A 24,186-nucleotide genomic window follows, 5' to 3' on the forward strand; every position below is an offset into this window, starting at 1 on the left:
ATTGATCAACATTATAATTTTTGATGGCTTTGGGCCAGTTGCTCCCTGCTGTATGGACCTTTGTTCCCTTTTCAAGCTGCCTCTAAGATTCTTTCCTGTTACTGAATTTTTCGCTTAAAGGTGGAAGACTTTTTTTGAAATGACAGTTGGGTAATCAAAAGATAGGAAATACTGGACTTGACTCTTCTGTTTACCAAATGCTTCTTGATATGTAGCTATTTCTTAGTCTAAAACTATGACTTTTTGGTCTTTATGTTAATTTATTTATATCAGTTTTAAATATCATATGACAAGTTCAGCATATGTGGGTTTCACTTTTCAAGGAGCTAAAGTCTCACAGTAAAGTTTAAGTCCAGCTTGTTTATCCAGCATAGCAATTCTAATGGCAGCTGAAACAAATACAGGGAAAAGAATCTATAGAAATGGTAAATAAGCCAAACATGGACAGAGTTCAGAGGAACAGATGACATGCACAAGTGGAGTGAGGAGGGAAGTATATTCCTCTGTATTCCTGAGGAGGTGCAGCTTTGTGCAGTGGTGGGAGCAGTGGTTTCGAGGCTCTCATGGAGTTGTCATTCATGTTCCTAAGTGATGAAATGCTTTCCTCTTTTATTCAGTGTGAGCTCATACCTGTGATTTGAGTTAACAGATTTATTCAAAGGAAAGGTGATTTTGATTTTCCTCATGAGGCTGTGATGAGGTTGGTTTTTAGAATAGCTGAAAAGCTCAGCTTGGCAGCCCCTCATTAACTCTGAAGAGGGCTTATCTGCCGGTCAGAGAGAGGTGTGAAGGCAACAGTGCCTCTGGTCTTTGGAGTAGGCTAAACTTGACTCTTAGACACAGAGCAAGTACTTAATGTCTCTGGGTTGATTTTCTCATCTCTAAAGTGGGAATGATAGTACTTTTTTTTGAGGGGGGGATACTTGGGATTGAACTCAGTGGTGTTTTGCCACTGAACTACATCCCCAGACCCTTTTTTATATTTTTTGGCTGACCTCAAACTTGGGATTATCCCGCTTTGGCCTCCTGAGTTTCTAGGATTACAGGCCTGGGCCACTGAGCTGGTGATATTGCCCTCTTTTAAAGGAGGCTGAGTTGGAGCTGAAATGAGGTATGTGGAATACTTCACAATATATGGTTTATAGTGACTGATCATAGGTGTCCCTCTAATGTTAGTTCCCTTCTGCTTTTTGTTCCCATAAAAATAATAACCCCTTAATGAAACAATATGAGAAAAGTTTTTTTTTTTTTGTCTGAATTCGCATGCAGCTTTTGGTTAAGTTACAGTTTAAGTTACAGTGATGCCATGCACACTCATGTTTTTTTCCTTGTGCATACTCTGATCACCAGATATCAAGGTTACATTGGTGCAGCCCTAGTTTTAGGGGGCGTAGATGTTACTGGACCTCATCTCTACAGCATCTATCCTCACGGGTCAACTGATAAGTTGCCTTATGTCACCATGGGTAAGTATGATGTTTTCTTCACGTTTCAGAATTCTCTTATTGCCAAGTTGGTCTCTTGAAATGTGGTCTGTTGCTATTAAAGGAGGCAGTGAAATTCAGTGCTTTGATTGATTCAATATATATTTATTGAATGTTTTCTATGAATTATACTTGATATATAACAGTGACAAAATTTAGATAAATATTCCTTCCTTTGAGGAGTTTTTTTAGTGGAAGTAGACAGTAAACAACTATGAAATACATTTATAATGTTAGGAAGCAATAAATACTAGGAGGAAAAAATGCTTTTTTCCCTCCTTATATTTATTATACAATGATATTATACAATAGTTATATAAGATATTATTTTTAAGGGAAACTGGGCCAAGAGTATATGGGAACTCTGTGTTTCTTACATCTGCACATAAATTTGCAATGGTATGAAAACAGTTAAAAGATACATACAGGATAAAAGGACTTTGGAGTGGTGGGCAGGTGAGAGGGCAGAAGGCAGATTGAAGAGTTAAATAGGAAGGTCTGGGTAGGTCTCGTGAGGAAGATGAGATTTGATTGGAAGAGCCTTCTGGGCACATGGAAAGGTAGATTTGAGACCTCACTTCTGAGCATGCCTGGTATTTGCAGAGAGTGGGTTTCTGTTTTTATTTTTAAAGCTGGAGTGACTGTGGTCCCTCTTTACTATTTTGTGTCTGAGGAATCCTGGGTGTTTGATTCCACCTTGAGCCTTGATTTCCTCACCTGTGAAATGTCAATGTCCCCTACACACCAGGTGCTTTTCATGACTAGGAACTGTATATAAAGAATCTCCAGTGCTTGGCTTGTAAATAGTAGTAAATTTTTATGTTTGTGTTTCAGCACTGCTAGATGAGAGAATTTTCTTTAAATTATCCCATTTTTTAAAAAAAGTGATAAAATTATATTTAGAAGAATTAGGACTTTTCAAATTCTAACATTTTTGTTAAATTTCTGAGTCAGATGGTATAGGTCCAAAAATTTAAATAGTCATATAGCTGGTATTTCTCCAATTGTTTACGACTTACGTTTTCTGTTTTGGTTGTCTTGACTCCTCAGCTAGAAGACTGCTGCCTTGAATATTGGAAATTGCCAATTTGAGACTTTGCTCTTCCGTTGTGTTATTTAGCTTCTTACAAGGTTTTCTATAACAGATGTTCCCTGTTTGTTGGAGAGAATGATTTACCCTCAGATACCATAGGGATGGAACTTTGTAATTATTTTAAAATGAAGATATTTAGAGTAATTTTAGAATTGTTTATTCAAGTGTAGTTTTTATTTCCACTGAAGTATTGTTTTTATTTCTCACCATCTAATACCTTTAAGTGTTGGTAAAGATGAAGGATGTTTTCTATTGAATAGTTTCATTAAAAAAAATTTTTTTTAGTTGTTGATAGACCTTTATTTTATTCATTTATTTATATGTGGTGCTGAGGATCGAACCCAGTGCCTTACACATGCTAGGCAAGTGCTCTACTACTGAGCCACAACCCCAGCACAGTTTTATTATTTTTGACTTGAAAAATTTCAAACTTGGTAGAAGAATAATATCATACACAGAAAAGTTGACAGCATATAATGAATCATTTACCCAGATTCATCAGTTAACATTTTATATTACACATTCAACATCATCATTATCATTACCATTATTTTTCTTGTATGGAATCATTTGAGAGTAAATAGCTCCCCACCTCTAAATCTTTCAAGGTGTTCTTTTCCATTACCTTGATAAAATCATCAATTTCAGTAAATTTACCATTAATACAAAGACATTTCATTTTCAAAATAGGAAAACTGAATTAGTTTCTTTGTTTTTGAACTGTAATTTTTCTTTACAAAGCTGAATTTTGGAAAAATTGTTGACAGTGAGTAGTCACACGGATGTGTCTGCTTGTTTCACCTCTGAGACCCTGCTTTGTGCTTTGCCCTCATTGCAGTGATTTTGTGCCTTTCCAAGTGTGGTTTGACTTCAGGATGATGGGTGTACAACTCTGGGTTTATGAAGTACTTCCCTTTGGAAGCAGTTCTGCCAGGCATGGTAGCACACACCTGTAATCCCAGCGGCCTGGAAGGCTGAGACAGGAAGATCGAAAGTTTGAGGGCACCCTGGGAAATTTAGTGAAACCCTATCTCAAAAATTAAAAAATATAAAAAGAACTAGGGGAATAGCTTACCTGGGTTCAATCCCTGATACCCCTACCTTCAAGTACCCCTAAAAACACAGAAAGAAAAAGAAAAAAGAAACAATCCTCAGAAGTTTGCTTTTAGAGGCTGGGGTTGTGGCTCAGTGGTAGAGCGCTCATCTAGCAAGTATGAGGCACTGGGTTCAATCCTCAGCACCACATAAAAATAGATAATAAAAGTTATAAAAAATAAAAAAGTTTGTTTTTGTAATTCTAAACTGGATTGAGACAACAGCAATGTCTGATTTAATATGCAAGTAAATTGTTTCTTTGAGATTTTTGCATGTTCTTTAACTCATCTATGTATTGAGTGCCTTCTGTGTAAAGGCACTGTAGCAGATAGCTCAGGCAGAGGTAAATGGAAGGTCTTTGCCCTCAGTATATTTATCGTCCAACAGGAGACAGTTGAAGATGCCAACTAGGGTAGTAGATAATAAAGAATGGGACCCGGGGGAGAAAGGGTCACTTCTAAACTGCAGTCATTCAGGAAAAGCTTCCCTTCCCATGAGCTGAGTCTTAAAAGGAGAGTAAGGCTGGATGTGGTGGCACTCTCCTGTAATCTCAGGGACTCTGGAGGCTGAGGCAGGAAGATTGTAAATTTGAGACCAGCATGGGCAACTTGGTGAAACCCTGTCTCAAAAAAAATAAAAAGGGCTGGAGATGTACGTAGTTTAGTGGTAGAGCACCCTGAGTGTTCATTTAGTGTCATCTGTGCTGGGCACTGGGAATGTGGTGGTCATCATAGTGCCGCTTCAGAACCTGTATCCTGGTGGGCAGATTGACATTAGTTAAATACATCTTAATCTAAAAGAATGCACTGTGATAAGTGCCCTAGAGTAGAATAAGATCAAGAATAATAGGAAGGAGGGCTGGGGTTGTGGCTCAGTGGTAGATTGCTTGCCTGGCACGTGTGAGGCACTGTGTTTGATCCTCAGCACCACATAAAAAGAAAGAAATAAAATAAAGGTATTGTATCCATGTACAACTTAAAAAAAAAAAAGAATAGGAAGGACCCAGGTGCAGGGCACATGACTGTAATCCCAGCAGCTCAGGAGGCTGAGACAGGAGGATTATGAGTTCAAAGCCAGCCTTAGCAATTTAGAGAGGCCCTAAGCAACTTAGTGAGACCCTGTCTTTAAATAAAATATACAAAAGGGTAGGGATGTGGCTCAGTGGGTAAGTGTCCCTTGGTTCAGTCCCCAGTACCAAAAAAAAAAAAAGAAAAATAGGAAGGTGTATGTGGATGATGGGTGTTTGGGAAGTCCTTTCTTCCCGAGTGACATTAAAACATTTTCTATTGAAAGTAGTTCATGAGCATGACAAAACACTCAAGAGGGACAAAGTACTATCTGAGAAATATTTGTTACTGTTGCTTCTCCAAAGTCACCAGTGTTAGGGATCTTTTTTTTTCCCAGGGAATGTTTTTTGATACATCTTCACACAACTCTTTCTCTATGATCTGTCAGCATGCATATTTGTCCCTTATAGAATACAGTGTTCTTCCCTTACAGTTAATTTGTTTTGAAAAGGGTTTGTAGTAGCATGTATAGATCTGTGTCATTTCTGTAATAGTGACTATATGGAATTGCTGTCTGGCTATACCATGGTTACGACCCATTCTTTTAGTAATGGATATTTTGATGTGTTGGTTTTCATAGCTTTGCAACAAAGTGCCTTTATCTATTTGTTACAAGTACATACTTGATTTAGATAAATTCCTTGTTGTTTAATTTCTGGATTGGAGTATGTTCATGTCTCAGTCAGAATTCTCTGTTGTAAGCAGTGGAATCACTGGGTGATTTAAGGAGAGAAGAGTTGTTTTTTTTTCCCTAAGGGATAGCAGATGGTTCACAACAAAACTGGGAGGGCAATAACTGGATTTGGGACTAAGAACAGTGTGAAAAATAATGCTTCAGTATGAACTGTGGCAGGTGAGCATAGGAACCTCAGTCTGTAGGATGGTACAGCTGGTATTGGACCTCAGTGACCTCAGACCCAGGGATGAGTTCTGCCTTCCCTCTTTTCTTGTAAGGGCTCCTTAGAGGAAAGTATGGGTGCCTCTGATTGGTCAAGCTTAGCCTCCCATTCATATGTAGGTGGAGTACTCCAGACTGGAAGGAAGTACAGCTGCTGGACAAACCCAAAAAATGACAGATGATAAGCTGTACAGTGTGCTTATACTTTTTGAGAGCTACTGCCAATTGTCCTCCTAAAAGATGGCAACAAGTTTACTCGCCCATGGAGGGAATACAAGGATGCCTTTCTCTTGCCACCTCACCAACAATGGGTATTTTTGTGTCTGATTAGTGAAACAACGGAAGAAACAGCACTTATGTGGAGACTTGATGGATGAGTAGAAATTAGCTGCCCCACCCCCTGCCCTAAGGGAAAGACTCTTTAGGCCCTGTGCTGATCTGTGTGGCCAGGGAACAGTAGGCCCGGTTTGCTGGGGGTGGAGGGGAGAGGGTAACATAGAGGGAAGCAGAAGCAGCAGTGGGGAAGGATGAAGAGGAACGGTGCTGTGGGTGTACAGCAGAAGGGAGACTGCAGCATAGGCCTTACATGGGCCTGGTGCTGTAGGATGAGGTGTTTAGATTTTGTTCTGGAGGTTTCCAGCTAGAGTTTTCAAGCCAGGTAGTGATAGGTTTAGATTTGCTTATTAGAGCAGTCTGATAGCTGTAGGGAACCATTGGCATGAGGGGGGCCCAGGGCAGAGAGATGCATCCTAGTCAGAAACTTTGAGGGTGTGAGGGGTCCAGAGGCAGTAGGGCTGGCCCCTATCATTACAGAGATGCTCAGAAACCAGCCAGCTCTTAGGCTGGATCCTGGGTCTCTGGCATTAATTTTCCTCTGTCTTCCTCAGTGCCAGTCCCCTGATGGCTCTTGGCTGTGGTGTTGCCGTAACCCCTCCACCTAGACCATCTCTCTTTCCAGTTGATCCCCAAACCTTTTTTCCCATCTCACTTCCTGATAAACCTCCACTTGTACCTCCCTGAATAGCTTTTGTGCCCCACTGCTGCCAAACTGACTTGTGTCAGAAATGACTGCTGCCTGGAGTGTTCTCCCTGTCCCCCAAAGTCTAGCCCAGAAGCCATTCCCTCCTGGCCACCCAGGCTGTTGTTTCCAGTCCTGATTCTAGGACTCCAGCCTCGGCCAAACTCTCCTTTTCCCAGCTCTTGTTTCTCCTGTTCCTTTGATACTTTGCCATCTCAGAGAGTGGAATCTGTGTCTTCCCAGAGTCCTGCAACTCAATGAATATTTGATGGTGAATTAATTTTTTGATTCTGTAAATTTATTTGTGCTAAAGAACATCTGAAATTTAGCTGCTGTTCATTGTTTGTTCACAGCACCGCTGGAGTTGGTTTAAATTGTCTTCTGTTTGTGTGGCCCCAGTTTAGCTGTAAGAGACTAGAACAAAGCATTGTTTATGTGACATGTCCTTTCTTGGTTGTTGTTGAAGCTTAGTATTATTTTAAATGTGAAACATATTTATGCAGTGTCTCTGTGCCAAAATCTGCTGGGTGCTGTCACATTATTTTCAGTTAAAATTCCATGTAAGGGATTCTGTTATTGCTGTTTCATTGATGAGAAACCTAAAGCTTCTAGAGATTTAGCAAATTAACCAATATCTCTTAGCTTGTGGGTGGCAAAGCTGGGATTTGAACCCTTGTCTCCATTTTAAGCAAGTTCTGGTTCAGCATAGCTACTGTAATTTTATCATCTCATAGGTATTATTTTAGTAGTAAGCTTTCCTTCTGAATACTAAAAATATTAATCCAAATTCCCAAAGGGCATTTTGTTCATAGTTTCAGTTGCTCTACATGTAGATTTTGTACTCTGCATGTTAAAAACCATATTTACTGAAACAGCTTTATAGTATCAAAGGAAATTTAAAAAATTATCCATGTATCTATGACCCCAAGACATATGATTTCTATTTTTCTTTCTGATCCAAGTGCATTGTGGAAGGAGTCCGTTACTGAGAATGTAAAACATTTTTATACATGGCCTGGGCTTTGTCTCTGTTGCTCCTTTAGCTTCTTTTAGCCATTGTTCCCTATGATGGTAGCTGTGCAGGCTGCCTAATCTGGCTTTGATTTTTGTTGTTGTTTTGTCTTCTCTTTTCCTTCCTCCTCATTCCCTTCCCTTCCCTTGTTTTTAGAGAACTCAAGTTTGATGGGTTTTGCTTTAATTCATTTAATTCATGAAGAACAGATAAAACAGGGCTCTCCTCAATTCCGTGCCTCCATGGATCATTAACATGCACTGTGGGATTGAGGGCTTCCATGAGCTTGAGTTGAAAATGAATATTTCATCTGAATTCTCATGTTTTAGTTAAATTAGGATTTTTTTTTTTTTGTTATGAGAAATACAAGCAAAACTTTGTTATTAACCTTTTTTTCCTTTGAGTGATTTGACAGTAAGAGCTGGAAGCTACAAATTATCCCTAAGACAAGGGTATCTAAATTTTATCTACCATGGACTCATATTGGCGACTAGCCAGGTGCCTGAAGGCTACCTTCATTTACATGATTCCTGGCTGCCCACCCTGTCTCGCTCATCTTTAACCTGCAGGCGCAGCTCAATCTGCATTGAGCTCTGAATTGAGCACTGGGTCTAGGAGCCCACTCTCTGAGGATGGGCCTCCCTGAGGATTTCCTTGGGAGACAGATGCATTGAACACATCGTGGTGTGGACCTGTCCTAAGACCTGTGGTGTGGACCTGTCCACATTCTTTGTGGATGTAATGGTGATCATAACAGTGGCAGCATTTATCAGCTGTAGCACCAGCAACTGTTGGGAGATACTTCACTGATTTAATCTTTGGCAAATAGTGATGTGGCTTTTCTCATCCTTGCTTGAGGAAACTGAGGCTCTTGGAGATTTCTTGCCAAGGTCGTGCAGCAAGGGAGTGCTTGAGTTAGAAAGGGAACCCTAAAGTTTCTTTTCTTTCTAAAGAGGATAATTTAGGAGACTGCTGTTGATCTATTGGTATGATTGTTGAAAGCTGAGTGAAACTGACTTTATTAAGAAAGGGAGAGGGTTTTAGTCATATTTTTTTAATAGACAAAATGTGGGTTCTTTTAATTCTCAGATTAATTAGCTTATTCTTTGAACTTGGCAGCTTCTCTTTATTAGGCAAACTGAAGTAGTGTCAGAAGAAGCTTGGGGACCATCTTTTGCTATTAGTTTGGCAGTGTTCCTTGTAGCAGCATTGGCAAGGTATATAAAATTTTTATTTTGGCCTGCTTATTCACATAGAGAATTAATATGAATAAAATTTCAAGCATGACATTCCTGGAAATGAGGCCCTTGGACAATTTAGGAATTCTAACTTGAGGAATAAACATTGGTATGCACCATTAGGGAAGACTTGAGGTCACTGCCAGGGCCATCCAGGTAAAATTCTATCTCCAGATAAGCTGGATATACAATTTCCTAATTACTGGAATGCACCAACCAAGTCCCAGCTTACAGGGCCCCTGAACAGTTAAAAAGATGCGGGACAGAAGAGGAAACATACCAGCTGTCTCAGCTTTGCCAAAAGAATCCTAGAATTAAGTTGGAATATGAATAGGGGGGGTCAGACCTTCTGTTTTCCCTGTATTTTTACGCTAAAGTGCAACCTTTGTGCAGACATTTTGATGTCTCCACATGACTTGATGTTGAAAGTTATCCTGTGTTATATCTAATTAGTACCCTCACGATGGCACATATTTCTTTCATATTTATTTTCAGTTCTTAAATCAGGTGTGAATTTAGCAGCAGCTGTATTTAGTTCATGGACCTTCATAAGAGCCTCTGCAGAGTCCATACGTGTGTATGGACTTCATAGCTGTGGTGTTGCTGGTAATCCTTCATCCCACAGTAGGGCCTCATATGTAATCGACTGCTTGGGAGGCTCTGGAAGCACGGTTGCCATGGGTATTGGATTGTGTCTGCCCACCAGGGGCTGTGTGAGGGAGGAGCTGTCTAGGAAACCTCATTCCAGTGGAGGCTTTGCTCAGACAGCCAGCGGCTGAGTGCTCAGAGTGGGCTTTTCTGTAACAACCACCCAAGGTATAACTTAGAATCCTGTAAGAAGCCCTGGAGTTCTGGCTTTGGTCCCAGCTCTGCTTGACCAGAGCCTTGTACTTTAACTTCTTGGAGCCTCAGAGTTGCTGTTTCTAAAATGAAGCTGGTGTGGTTTTTGCTGTGGTGGTCATCATTTGGTTTGTTGGGAAGGTCACAGGTTATTGGTGTGCTGTAATGCCACGACATACATGAACATACTGTGCAAGTGTTGGTCTTAGCACCACTTTTTGAGGCACTGTGGCTCAGTTGAAAGAGCTGGTTTTTGGAATCAATTTGGGTTCAGATCTTAAGTCCAAAATAAACATTAGCTCTGTACCTTGATTTCTTGTCCTATAAAATGGTAGCTAGAAGAACTGCCCATGGGAAAAGTATGAGGATGTGTGAAATACTATATAAAAAACGTAGCACACATTAGAAGTTTGGTGCATGAGGTTTTAATGTTTTTATAAGTACCCACATGTTCTCTGTGTGCAGTTCTGTGTACTATGATTTCTCTGGTACTTTCCCTTATATTTAATCTAATATAAGTCAGGGACATTTTAGAAGATTTAAAGTGTGCAATTCATGGATTTTATATCTTAAAATCCATGCTGCTGTGGAGTGCCAGGAAGAAAACAACTGAGAACCAAAAGCCCATGAAAATTGAATTGTATATCTTCCTTCCTGGTTGCTGCAAAGGTGGTACTAAGCCAATAGATGGTGCCATTATGTTAGGAAATGAGAAAACATTACTTCAAAAATTCATCATATTGTTACAGGGAACGTAATATAGTGAATCTTTGCCCGTTCTTAGTCCGTTCTACTCAGAGTGGACTTTGTTTTTTGTTTGGTATTTATAAAAAAAAAAAAATTGAACATCTCTTTTACATAAAATGGCAAAATATGGAGCTAATCTGTAGGGTGTTTCCCTCTTTTTTCCAGCTCAGATATTTTACCATGGAGTCTTATCTTTTCTGATTTGAGTTCAGTCCTTAGTTTGTCTGCACTCAAGTAAAAAAGCTCTTGCCTGGAGTATTTTTCAGAAGAGTTAAATGAAATGCTCAGTTTTGAGTTCTTTCTTTAAACCCCACTTTAGGGATAGTGAGGTTAGTGAGGTTAACCTATTCCTCTTTACCTGCTCCTATCTCAGAGTTGAACCTGAATTGGCCTGCTAAAGGAAGGCACCTTTCTGCTCCACAGACTGGTATTTACTTTCTTATTGGTCAGACTGAGTGGAAGGTCACTTTCTGCAACAGAAGACTTTTCACTGGATAGTGCTTAGAATGATGTTAGTCAGTTTTTTTGGTTTTTTTTTTTTTTTTTGCTGTAGTGCCCCAAAGACCTGACAAAAACAATTTTCAAGGAGGAAAAGTTTATTTGGCTCACGATTTCAGAGGTCTCAGTCTGTCGATGGCTGTCTCCATTGCTCTGGGCCCAAGGTGAGCAGAACATCATGGCAGAAGGGTGTGGTAGAGGAAAGAAGCTCAGTACATGGCCACCAGGAAGCAGAGACAGACTACTGTGCTCACCAGGGACAAAATATATACCCCAAAGTCATGCCCCCAATAATCTACCTTCTTCAGCCACACCCTACTTGCCTGAGGTTACCACCCAGTTAATCTGTTCAACTGAATGAATGAACTAATTAGGTTAAGGCTTTCATAACCCAATCATCTCACCTCTGAACTTTCTTGCATTGTCTCACACCTGAGCTTTTAGGGGACAGCTCATACCTAAACCTTAACAGATAGCTTTGCTACCTCTCAGAACTGGGTTCAGAGTCCCACTCTGCCTTTACTAGCTGTGTGTATTTGAGTAGGTTCCTTCACCTCTCTGAACTTAACTTTTTCCCATTTCTGAAAAGGAAATTATACCATCTAGTCTACAGATTAAATAATGAGAAAAAGTCCCTTACCTCCCTACTTTTTTTTCAGTAAGTAGGATTTCCTTTTGTTTGCACACAAGCTCTATGAGCAAGGTATTCCTTAATTTAAGATTAAAACTAGGTATGCTTTATCAGTGATTAAAATCTCTGATCCTTTTCTTCTTGAAGGTCCCAAGAGACATAAAAACTTGGAGAAGGCCTGCAAAGCAGGCTAGCCTACAATTGGGAAGTTAATTTGAAAAGTGAGCCAGAGTGAGGGATGCCTTCGAGAAACCTGGCCACTTGGACTGTCTGGTGCTCCTGCTGCAGGAGGATGCAGGGTCTGTCCTGTGCCACCGTATGCTGAGTGAGAGCTCCTGTCCCCATGGACCTGTCGCTGTGGGAGACAGAGGAGGCACATCTGTAGATGATTTTTTTTTCATCCTCCATGTTAGCGCATAAACATAGGGTTAGGTGGCGCCTCTATTTTAAGGGAGCATTTTCTCCTTATACCTTGTGTCATTTCAGTAAAATGCATTAATAAAATAAAGCGCTCACATTTAAGGTCTGGATGCCCCTGATTGTTATTCTTTTCTCAGGAGTGTTTGTAACCTGTCAGGTCCATGAGATGTTGCAATCGCAATTATAAGAAAAATCCCTGTTCCCTTCAAGTAGTGTTTTAAATTATTTACTTAGAGCAAAATTTAACTCATTTTTGATTATATTACATGCAGTTAGAATGGGGACTGCATTTTTGAGAAATTAGCTTTTGAGTGAAAAATGTTGGATGGTTTTAAAATGTATTTTTAAGCGTATGAAATGGGATAAAAAAATTTTAAAAGTCATTGGGAATAAAAGGTAGACTCTGACATTGAAGTACATTTACTGATGAAAAGGAAGCATTCTTCCCCCTCACGAGGGTTTAAATGTAATACTCAGTGCTTACTCAGGAGTGAAAACATCAAATTAAACTGTTTATGCTGACAAAGGACAAATCTGGATTTCAGCAAGCGGTGCAAGATTGTCTGATTGCTTGGCTTTCTGCACTCGGAAGCTTTTGGCCAAGGCTTATAATGAAATGCATGCATACAATTAAACCATTTAGTCAGTGGCTCTGTTTTACTGAGCAGTGAGAGGTGCTCCACTGCTCTCTAGTGGCTGAATACTGTCTCCCGGCACCAGCGTTGTTTTATATTCATAAATCAGCTCTTCACATGTTGGCATTGTTGGCCCCCAGAGCAAGCACCAGTACCAGGACATGAGGCCTTGTAGCAAGAATGGAGTGAAAAATGACCCCCATCCATGGGGCTGTGGAAAGCACCAAATCTTCCCCAGGAAGAGTGGCCAGTTGCCTAACAATGAGCAAGTGTGAGTAAGCACTCTGTCAGGGAGAGCTGACACTGATGGATTAGAAGTTCTGCGGGTGACTCCTTTATCGCTGCATACATCTTCCACCTTGGCAGGCCATGGTGGCAAACAGGTCCTTGGGTGCTTAAAATGGACTGCTCCTCAACAGAAGGAGCAGCCTTTTTTTCCCTGCAAAGATCTGGTTAAATTGATTTGGGGAAAAGCAGTGGGAATCCATTTCCTGCTGCCTCTCGAAACTTTGTGACTTTGAAAGAAGAAATTTTGAAGACCTCTGTTCCCATTAAAGCTGCCAGCCTGGGGACTTGTTGAGAACAAGTGTATAAAATTGCTACTGGAGGATGGGGAGCTTGTTTTAGAGTCATTACAATAACTAGCTTTTATTGAGCTCTTACTATGTCCCTGGCATTCTGTTTTATGTGGCATCTCGTTCATTCCTCACAGCCACCCTTTTAGGAAGATGCAAATGCTCGTCTTCCCTTTTGTGTTGGGAAGGAAACTAGGGCAGCAGGGTACTGCACTTCATGGATTTGGAGACAGATCATTTTGTGCTTGAAGGGATGTTACCTCCTGGTGCAGAGTCGCCGACTTGTGCTTGGAGTCATGTGTCCAGGGAATCAACCACAGAGCGCCAGAACTGTGCCCTTCTGTACAACTTTGTGATCCAAGAGCCTGTACCTAGTAGGACCAGGGGAAGTCACTTCTGAATATCGTATCTTTTGAACTGTGGCACCATCCGTATTGCCATGGACAAATGAATTGAAACTAGCTGAGCATTAGTTTCCTTACCTGTACAATAGGACAATACACCTAACACTTGAATTTAGGGTCAGGGACCCTTTGGTGTTTTCCCCTTCCCTAGTCTGAGAGTGGGCATAGATCTTATTTTAAAAAAGCAAATTTCTACCTGCCAGTTTTTAAATTCTTGATAGAGTTTGATTAGGTAGCATGTTTTAGGAAGTAACTTCAGTCTTTCAGTATTTCTCTAGCATGTCTAACAACAGATGATAGAATTGCTGAGTTTGATTTAACATTTCAGGGAACTCTGATATGTAAAAATAACATAACAACAATAGCAAATTACAAAAAACAAAATAAAAAAAAAACCACTGACCAGGCCCTGTTGTATAGAACAGTAAAAGAAATATTTAGATTGTGAAGTTTTTATGGGGCAGTTCAGATTTTGCCCTGAGTTGAATTGTTCTTTCAGAAAAAGTTAGGTTTGAATTGAACTACAGGTTGAGCACCCCAAATCTGAAATGTTCTCTAATCTGAATCTGAGTACCAGCATGACTCCACATGTGGAAATTTCCACACTTGACCTCCTGTGACATGTCTCATTCAAAACTCAGGCACACTAAAAATACTGTATAAGATTACACCTGCATTTTCTCTGATAAGCTGATGCTGATCCATAGTGGGGGGTGGGTAGGGAAGAATGGAGGAACTTTGGAATGTACAGAGGGGAGAGAAGGGAGTGAGGGGAGGGGGGGTGGGTGGGGATGGAAGGATGGTGGATTGAGACAGACATTCTTACCCTATATACATGTATGAAAAAAAATTTTTAAAAAATATCACTGTCAAAAGTTAATGAAAAAAATAAAAGTTAAAAAAGATTACATTCAGGCTCTGTGTCTAGGATGTATGTGAAACGAATGAATTTTGTGTTTAGAACTGGGTTCTGTTCTTCGTATTATCTAATTATGTATATGCAAGTATTCAAAAATCCAAAACAGTTCTGGCCCCATGCATTTCTGCTTGAAGGATACTCAGTGTGTGCTAATGCTGATAAGATCAAAACACCTTCTGAGGCTTTGGGGGAAAAAAGACTTAATTTTGCTTTTTTGTGTGTGTGACTCTCTTAACGTAAATACTCTTAGAACAAGTACTGAGTGGCATTGCTAATCAGTGAATGAGGTGTATTTAATCATTTAGACCATTTAACTAAAATTTCAGTCTTACTTGGACTTCCAAGCAAAACCACATAAATCAACAATATCCAGGTGTGTGTTGATCATTCTCCTGAAATCTGAACAGATAGGAAGCTTGAAGGCATACTTTTTTAGAGTGGGAAGCTAAGAAAAGATAGCTACTTCCAGGCTTACTTGCTAATCTTGACTTGAAGCATTTGGCTTTGCTATTTAAGAGCAAACATGGTGGACTGGAAAGAACATCACACACTTTAAATGCAGAAAAATCTTGCTCTCAAATCCCAGCTTTGATCTGGGTAGGTTCCTCACCTGAGCTTCAATCTTCTCTGTTGTAAAGTGGCCACCTACTGCCACCTGCCATGTCTGAAGAGCAAGCAGAACTGGTAGGTGGAAGTGTACTTTGAAAGTCCTCAGCACCATGCGTGTCTGTTGCAGCTGTGTTGGCTGTACTGTTTGGTACCGTTTGCCAGAGTACCCTTCTGGACAAGTGGGGTCTAGCTCTTTACTGATATGCTCACGGTTCTCTTTTATTAAGGTGACTAACTCTAAGACAGCCCCAAGGAAGCCCTCCTAAGGACTCTAGTAAATAGAAGTATGGTGTATTTGTTTGTTTGTAATGATTGATTGCTGTCTTACTTTGGGACTGTTGACTCATGCATGGATTGACCTTCAGGCCCCAGTACAGAAATTTTGGAATAAGCTGCTCCTTGCTGCTATTAAAGATGTGACAGGTAGCAAGGTGTTGAAATTTTGGACTCCCCCACCCTCCAGTCACTTAACAGTGTTAGGTTGTCTTCCATTTTATACCCTAAAAAATTGCAAGTATACATGCTCTTTGAAGGAAAAAAAAAAAAAAAAAAAAAAAAAAAAACCACACACAAGCAACAAAATGAAAATAGCACCACTCAGAAATGAGCATATTTTGATTTGTTCTTCCAGATTTGCATAATATGTATTACATCAGCATACCTGTTAATATTGGCATTGGAACATATTTTCTACCACCAAATACTGTATCATGCATATCTTTCCATTGTCTCCTCCCCCAAAACCTTCTTTGTTATGTTTAATGATTTGTGTATGGAGTTTTTTATTGTTAGAACTTTACACTTATCTCTAGGTTGGTTTTTGTGTGTGTATGGTGGGGGGGTGTTTGCTAATCTATAAACAATGGTCTTTTTATATACATGACTGGGTACTTGTCCATTTATTTTATTGGAATAACTCTCCAGCAGTAGCATTGCCAGTTTGGTGGGTGTGTAGCTTGTTAATTTCCATCTGATGTTTCTCAATTCCCAAGAGGAAAGTTCTGTGCATTAGTGTGTTAGTGTGCCCATTTCATCACACCTCTGTCAGCACTGACTTCATCATTGCTAATTTAAAAGGCAAAAGATGGTATTTTATTTCAATTTATATTTGTTTGATTACTAATGAACTATGTTTCTAAATGTGATTTTTGAAAACGGCTGTCTTTTCTCTGTTGGAATATTGGTGTTATATATCCACAGGCTCTTTTTAGTTATTAGTATTCTGTGTGTTGCACATATTTTCACGACTCGGGGTGTATATTTTACATTACTTACAGAGCTAGTCAGTTTTTTTAGGCCAGTGACATGGGATTTGTAAGACCAGATATTATATTTTAAAAGCTTGGCTGAAGATGTGGCCCTTGTGACTTGACTGCTAGGGCCCCCTTCTCCTGGAATCAACAGATATGGGTGACCCCCAGCATCATGTTGAAAGTCTGTGGGTGAGCCAGGCCCTGCCAGTCAGCCATGGAGCAAACTCTTTCTGGGTCTCCACAGGGTATCAGTTGTAGGAAGAGTCTTTTAATGAGCACCTGGCTGGGGCAGCTGAGGTCAGGCAGTGCCCATCTGAGTGACTGCCGCAAATCAGGGCATGCAGAGCCTGGCTCCTTGGCACACTGCTGGTGCCAGAGGATTGAGTTATGTATTCCCCTATTCTTGTCTCCCTACAGCCTGGCTCCTGTGTGGGTTGGGCATTAGGAGTGGTTGAGCGGGGTGGGTGGTTGCATGGTGAGCTTAGAGCAGAACAAGTGGGTATAGGAGGTAAGGCAGGGAGTGATTAGGTAGCCATCATGGTACATGGTGTTCTCTCTGAATGCTGGTCACTGAATATCACCTCTTTTTTCTGTTTTAAAGAGCTTTGTTCTGGAAGCACCACTGGCTACTCTGTAACTGTGGGTGAGCTGAAAAAGGCAGACTTGCAGAGGCTGCCAGAGAGCAGCTACACCTGATGAGGCTGGGAGTTTCACTATAGAACCGCAGAACTCTAAGAAGGGCGGCCCCTCCTGTGGTAGTGCAGTGGTTTGGATCAGACTGGGACATAGAATAAATAGCACATGGTTTTGTGGCTTTAAATCCTTTTATCCCTTTTGAAAATTGAACCTGTTTTGTCTCTTACTCAGCCAGGTGTGGTAAAGTAGGCAATATATGTTCTTTTGTATGTATCAGGGCATTCATAGCTATCATCACTCCTCCAGGCCAGCTCAGAGTCCCCTTCATTTGGACAGTGACACTCCCAGTTCAGCACAACTTACTGCAGCATGTGTCTGCTTAGTGCTTGTTGTGAGCCAGAGCTGGTGGGTGTGAGGTCATTTGGGCAAGGATGAGAGGGATGAACACCCGCGGGCAGAGTGGCGATCAAGGAAGGCTTCTGGGAGGAAGCGGTGTCTCAGCTGGGGTTTGAAGGGTGACTGGGAGTTCTGTGCACTGTTAAGGGGGCAAAGGAACCAAGGTGTGAAGGCTTAGAATGTCATAGGCATTTAGGAAGTGAGTGTCTTGTGACGTTGGTGAGCATAAGCTTGTGTGTATTGGAGAGAGGACTGTGTTGAGAAAAGCAAGACCTGGTCATGGAAGCTAGCGTGTGTTCTCTGAACTGTATTGTTGTATATGGAACTTTCTGTATGAGAGTGACATAGGGACAGGAGTTCTGCCTCTGTGCTTCTTAGTCCTGTAACCCTTGACGAGACAGTTATCACTTCAGTGGGTTGCTATGGGGATGACCAAGCACATTTTGCGCAGTGCCCTGGTTGTTCCCCCTCTCCTCCTGTCTTCTCCCTCCCAGGGTGTGCATTCTAGAGTGCCAGCATCAGGCTCCCTCCCCCACCACAGTGCTGCAGGAGGGAGAGACCCCTGTCCAGGGCATACTGTCCTTTGGCTTTCTGTACATTTATTCTTTAATAGGAAACGAGACAGTTCCGATGTGTAAGGTGTCCTTGCTTTTGAAATAGAACGCCAGAGTAAAGGATCTTGGGAATGAAATAACAGATGACTCATGGTCTTGCCAATAGCTTATGGGGAAAATGAGATGTAATATTTTAATGTTTTGTAGGTTGCATGGCAGCTGTATGTTGCTTGATTGTATGGGTATTGGACCAATATCTAGGAAATGTGAATAAAATTATTAGAGAATTCCGGTCCCATTGAGTGTGCGACCTCCTCGCCTCCCTCCTCGCTTTCTGCATTGCAGTGCCTTGGAATTACCTGAGCACTTGCATCTTCTCCTCTCACTGCTTTGGGCATCACAGTGTTTGTGAGTTCTCAGCCCAGTTCTTTCCACAGCAGATGCATTTAGTTCCCCAGATGCCTGTTGACAGTGGTGTGCCATTGCCTTGTACTTCTGAAAAGGGGGCGCCAGAGTCCTCCTTTCCTAAAAAGCTGGGTTCAGGAGCTCATTTGCAAGTGATTTAGAAGTTATCTTGAGTGTTGAGTATCCCTTTCTTTTCAGGTTTGTTTTCAGGTCCACTTTTAGGAAGCTTCTGCTTTCCTGAAAATTTCTCAATCCTGTGTGTGTGTTTGGGGGTCAAGGTATTAAACAGGGGAAGCCAGAATGCATTGTGTCAAGAACCTGGTGTCCTCCCTGTGTTCACCTGTCCCGCTCTGTCAACTCTTAAAACTTGTCTCTGATACTGTGGAGTGGCTTTACACACTGGGCAGACCTGCTTTTTTCCAAGAGTCTTGGGGCTTTATTTATTTTTTTATTTTTTATTTTTTTGGCGGTGCTGGGGATCGGACCCAGGGCCTTGTGCATGCAAGGCAAGCACTGTACTGACTGAGCTATCTCCCCAGCCCAACTTGGGACTTTAGTATGTCATTTCCACTTAGAGAAGTTTTGTCTGAGGTGTTGTTTCTAAGCAGGATAAAAATGTTTTTGATAAAGGAGAAATTATTCTATTGAGAGGGAAATACTTTTTCACTGCTTTATGAATGAAACTAGCAGAAGGAAATATATGTGCCTGGGAAAAAGAAGAGAATTAGTTTTTATTGTGGAAGTGCCAAAGACTGGCTGGCCCAGGAGAAAACCTGGGTGGTAAGTGTTAAGGAAAAATGCCTTTTGATGAGTTTGATTTTTTTTCTTTCACCATAGTTCCTTATAATTCTCTACAAAGTTGTTAGCAGATCTTGACCTTGAATTTCTGGGTTCTGGTTCCTTTGGCCCCTCTCTGGGATAATCTTGGGCCTCATAGGAAGAGGCAAGCCTGCTGTTGGCTACTGGGCAGGAATACTTTGTATCTGAAAGTATTTTTTTTTTCCTCTGAGATTTCCTTATTTGCAGTTTTCTTGTTTCTTCCTGACAGCTGTCCTTTGCTTTGTTTTCCACACAAAACCAGCTCATTTTTTTTGTTTTGTTTTAAAACTATGAGACTGAGTCTGTCATCTGTGCTTTAACTGTGCAGAAACTTAGTTTACTTTTTCCCCTCAACCCCTAAATCTCAGAGTGACCTGGTGACTCCCAAAACAGTGGTAGGATTTGATGCCACTTCCTCATCTTCAAGGACTTGTTTATGTGGAAATTCAGTGGTTTTGTTCGGGTACATCTTCTCTTGTATATGTGCTGGTTTTCTCAGAGTGTTCTGGTTTTATGTTTAATTTTTATTTCCTTTCCAAAGGGCTTCTAATATCCCTTTAGATTAGATGACCATTTTAGGTTTTTGGTTTTGATTTTTTAAGGAGAAAAAGATTTTGAGAGGGGAAAATGGGGTTTGCCTTTTGTGCCCAAAGCCTAAATGAATAGTCATTGCTTGTAATGCTGGCCTCTGCTTGCCGCTTCCTACGGCTCGAGATGTGATGTATCCAGTGCTGGGGAGGTAATGATCCTCAACCACAGCAATATTCCGTAACAGGAGTATCTGTCATATTCATCGGGATTACCATGTTCATTGATTTGTGTCTGTAAATCTGCTGTTTCTACCCTTTAAATTTGATCTATAATTGGACCTCCTTAAATGGTTCAGATAAGGTAGTCTGTATTTCTTCAATGCAGTGTTGCTGTCAGCTTCTCCTTTTTCATTATACATTCAGCAGACTTGATAAAATCAGCAGGACACCTCATTTGAAACTGTTTAATCGCTGCCTCTTTCCTTTGCTAAACCATTGAGGTGGTCAAGCGATGTACACAAATCATTTTAAATAGAAAATATGGTTTTCTCTGTGACCCAGCTAAATAGATAGTGTTATGCAAAACAAGTTAAAAAGTAATAAATGCCAAAAAAATCTTCTAATTGGAGTAAAAAATTGTGGGCAACTCTATCCTTTCTCCAAAAGTAGAGTATCCTGAAATATTGCCAGGACCCTGTATAGACAAGACGATGATTTTCTAAAGATTCTCTGGTTTCTGAACAAAGCAAGTTTACATTTTCAAATAGTGCCGAGCTGCCTTTTGCGTTCATTCAAAGGGAACCCGTACTTATTTGAAATGCCTTTACATCCTACTTTGGTAGGGATAAATTTGCTATCTGTTAATATCTATGCAGTGTAACCTTTCAGCCATTTGCTATTGTAATAGTAAATTTTTGTTTCTTTGTCTGTCATTTTGTCTACTCAGCTGTTACTCTTCAAAGTACAAACTAAAAATAATAGCTCCAAATAAATGCCACATAATAAAGTGTTTTACAGTTGTAGCTGGAATAACCTGGTGGCTGCAGCTCGCAGTCCTATTACCATTGCTGGTGCGGTAGTTTCTTCCCTGCATGTCAAGGTGACTCTACCAGGGCTAGCTCATTAAAACAATGTATTCTTTCTAACTGCCTTGGTATTTAGCACTGTACTCGGCAGCCCGCCGAGGCACAATATGGAGCACAGCCTCACAGCATAGGATATGTGGAATTATGTGGCATTCATTTTTTGAAGAAATAAAAATTCTCCATAACCCCAATTTCATGCTTCAACATTTTATTGTGAATAATTTACAATTAAATCTGTCAGTAGTAGAAGTAGGGCCAGTTGCAGATTTACCCAAGCTAGTGGTAAGTGTGACTCTCAGGTTTTTTAAAGAGCACTATTTTTGACCCTGTTGATGTGACCCTATAGGATTGATATTTACACTGTATTTGAATGTGACACTGGGCCTGTTTTGCTCTTTTTGCTGCTCTGAGTAAACTTGAGACGGAGCAACTGGGAGTTGGCAAAGTACACTAAAAAATGCATTTTTTTCTTACAGGTTCTGGCTCCTTGGCAGCAATGGCCGTGTTTGAAGATAAGTTTAGGCCAGATATGGAGGTATGTAAGTCCCTGCGGTTTTATTTTTCAGATATTTTCCTAGTTGTGTATTGAACATACAAACTGATTAGTTACAGTGCTCTTTGGCATGGATAGAATGTTTGCCGAGGAGACCAGCTACTCAGGAAGGCATCCTTTTGTAGTGACCCTGTCATGCTGTCCCTTGGACTTGAGCAGCCAGCACGGTTGGGTGTTTTACTCTGGACTTCGAGCTGTTTAGAGCTTTTCTTGGCTGTAGATGCTGCTGCAGTGTGGAGTGTTTTCTGGTCGTGATAGCTCAAAGTGACAGAATTTTCTCTTTTTACTTAGAGCAACTATGTATGTCTTTGCATTTCATATAGACCTGACCTGAAAATGGGCAGTTTTCAAAATCCCTATAGATTGTTCGGCATCTGGCAAAAGAATGGGACAAGGTCATGTGTGTGTCAAGTCTTCTCAGGGTATAATGGTTCTAGTGTCTCAAATATATTTATGAGTTTCCTTTACTATGTTTTCTTTGGTGGTGGGGAAGGAGGTATCTTGTGAATGACATTCTGCATGAGATTGCTTTAATGATAGATGTGCCTCCTCATTAAGCAGCCCTCCCTCACCCCATGGAAAATAAGTCCTCCAATAACAAATCCACAGATCTTCCATTGCCTTTTTCAAAGCAGGGTTCAATATGCTTCAGTGCTCGTGGTACCACATTATTTCTCTACTGTGCGTCATCTGTGCCACTAAACCAGCATGTAGGCACTTAAGTTCTGGAGTCAGCCTTCATCCTCTGCTCTTGGTGTTTTGATGGTTAATTTTTTGTTAGTCAATAATAACAGGCAGTTTATGAATGGTTTACTCCATTTCTTAATATGCTGGTTTCTGTTATTTATGACTTCACGGTATTTTGTTTGGGAACCAAAGGATTCGCTGGAATTACTCTTTGACAGTGTTTTATGCCTAATCATCTTTGGGAAGATCTCTTATTAAAAATTTTTTGTTCTTTCGCCATCTCATTGTCATTGGAGCTCTGAAGCTCTCTATGCCTTTGGACTGAGCCCAAGTGCTGTGAAAGTCAGAGAAGGTAGGGTAGTGGAGGATGATCAGCCAGGGCTGGGCGTTTCTACCAGAAACCACTGTGCCTTTGGTACATGAGGACAGTGCAGGTACAGCACTCGGTCAGTGAACTGGATGTGTTTCCCTTTCCTAGACATCTGCAGGAAATTAAGCATGGAAACTAAAAGCAATAGTGTCTTGCTGCAATTAATAGTAGACAGGGCCCGGCATAAAACTATAAATGAAATTAGGATTCTGTTTTCATTTCTCAGTGTTAAAATTTATCCCCATATCAGCATTATTTTCTGTTTGGGATTCTTAAATACATAGAGGGAAAAAAAATACACATATTGGGGGTAACTTGGGGAAAAAGTTCCCTAAGCTTCTAACCTAGAGGAGAGGAGTTTTAATGTCAAGCCCTTCTTTCTTCTTCTTCTTTTTTTTTTTTTTTTTTGTGGTGCTGGGGATTGAACCCGGGACTTTGTGCACGTGAGGCAAGCACTTTGCCAGCTGAACTATATCCCCAGCCCCCTGTCAAGCCCTTCTTTGAACCACACTAATTAATCATTTTTCAAATTCTTTTGAAAGTTTGTTTTCAGTGGATTAGTACCTCCATATATTAAAGAAAAATGAGAATTGCAGGAAAAGTTGAAAGTATGAGGTATATTAAAAGTTACTTAACACTGCTGAAGTAATTGTACACTAGTTAGAGTTTGGATTTGAAATGGTCCAAATGCCATGAATTTAATATTAATGTGATTTGGGGGAGGAAAGGGACATGTCAGCATCCTCCCAGTGGAACTTCTGATGATATCAACCTGAGGAATGTGTTTCTTAGGGTAATTATATCTGTAACTCAGCACTTAATGTTCTGCATTACCCGTGAGACCTTGAAACCTGATGAATCAGTTCCCATTTCAGATTGATTATATAAATTTACAGTTCCAGTTTTGGTTACTTAAGATGTAATATGACGCATACTGAAAATGAGTGAAGGTTACTATTAAATTGGAGGTAGTACCTGCTTCTCCTATTTAAAAGGAGACAGAAGGCAAAGAAGAGTATTAACAATGGTCAGTTGGGGACCCTTTAAAGATGTTTAAATTCTTGTTAATAGGATCCCCCACCCTGTGCCACCCCCACAAAAGAAAAGAAAGAAAGAAAAAAAGCCAGGCTAACTACTGGCCAAACTGCTCCCCTTTGGTGAGTAGGAGATGAAGCTGTGTCAGTGGAAGGCTGAGACTGCTAGCAAAGTTGGGAGGACACTGTGCCAGGGACTTCTTTGTTGTGAAAGAGAACTTGGCTGCAGTGTCATTTCTGCAGTGTTTGCATAGAACTCATAGAAACAGAGATGTGTTGGTTTTAAATTTCTGAACCTTTTGTTTTCCTTCTTTGGGTTATGGGAAGCTTCCATAACTTTTCTTCCTTGCCTAAATAGAGACAGTAGGGTGGGGTAGCTAAGCCTGCCTTTCAGTCTGCGAAAGGACTGTAGCTGTGTCACAGACAGAAAGAAACCCAGGACAGCCTCTCTTCCCTCTCACATCCCTCCGGTTTGCTGGGACAGCAGCTCTGCATAGGCTGAGAACGGTATTTCCAGGGACCACTTTTGGACTGTGGTAATTATAGATTGTTTGCCAAACAGTAAATTTTAGGGCCAGACTCATCCAAGAAATAAAATCTTGGCTTTTATTGTTAAAACAAATAATAAATTAGAGGAAGCCCAAAGTCTTTTTTTTTTTTTTTTTTTTTTAATCTGCAAAC

General features: G+C 40.6%; 1 protein-coding gene across 1 annotated transcript in view; it reads left to right on the top strand.

Moving 5' to 3' along the window:
* The window catches only part of Psmb7 (proteasome 20S subunit beta 7), a 56,011-nt gene that overhangs the window by 5,965 nt on the left and 25,860 nt on the right, over positions 1-24,186 (top strand). The window contains exons 5-6 of the mRNA XM_047524061.1: positions 1,351-1,466; positions 21,338-21,396. Coding sequence (XP_047380017.1) covers positions 1,351-1,466; positions 21,338-21,396 — 175 coding nt within the window. The remainder of the gene's footprint in view (positions 1-1,350; positions 1,467-21,337; positions 21,397-24,186) is intronic.

The sequence above is a fragment of the Sciurus carolinensis genome, chromosome 14, assembly GCF_902686445.1.
Source record: "Sciurus carolinensis chromosome 14, mSciCar1.2, whole genome shotgun sequence".
In the NCBI taxonomy this organism is placed as follows: Eukaryota; Metazoa; Chordata; class Mammalia; order Rodentia; family Sciuridae; genus Sciurus; species Sciurus carolinensis.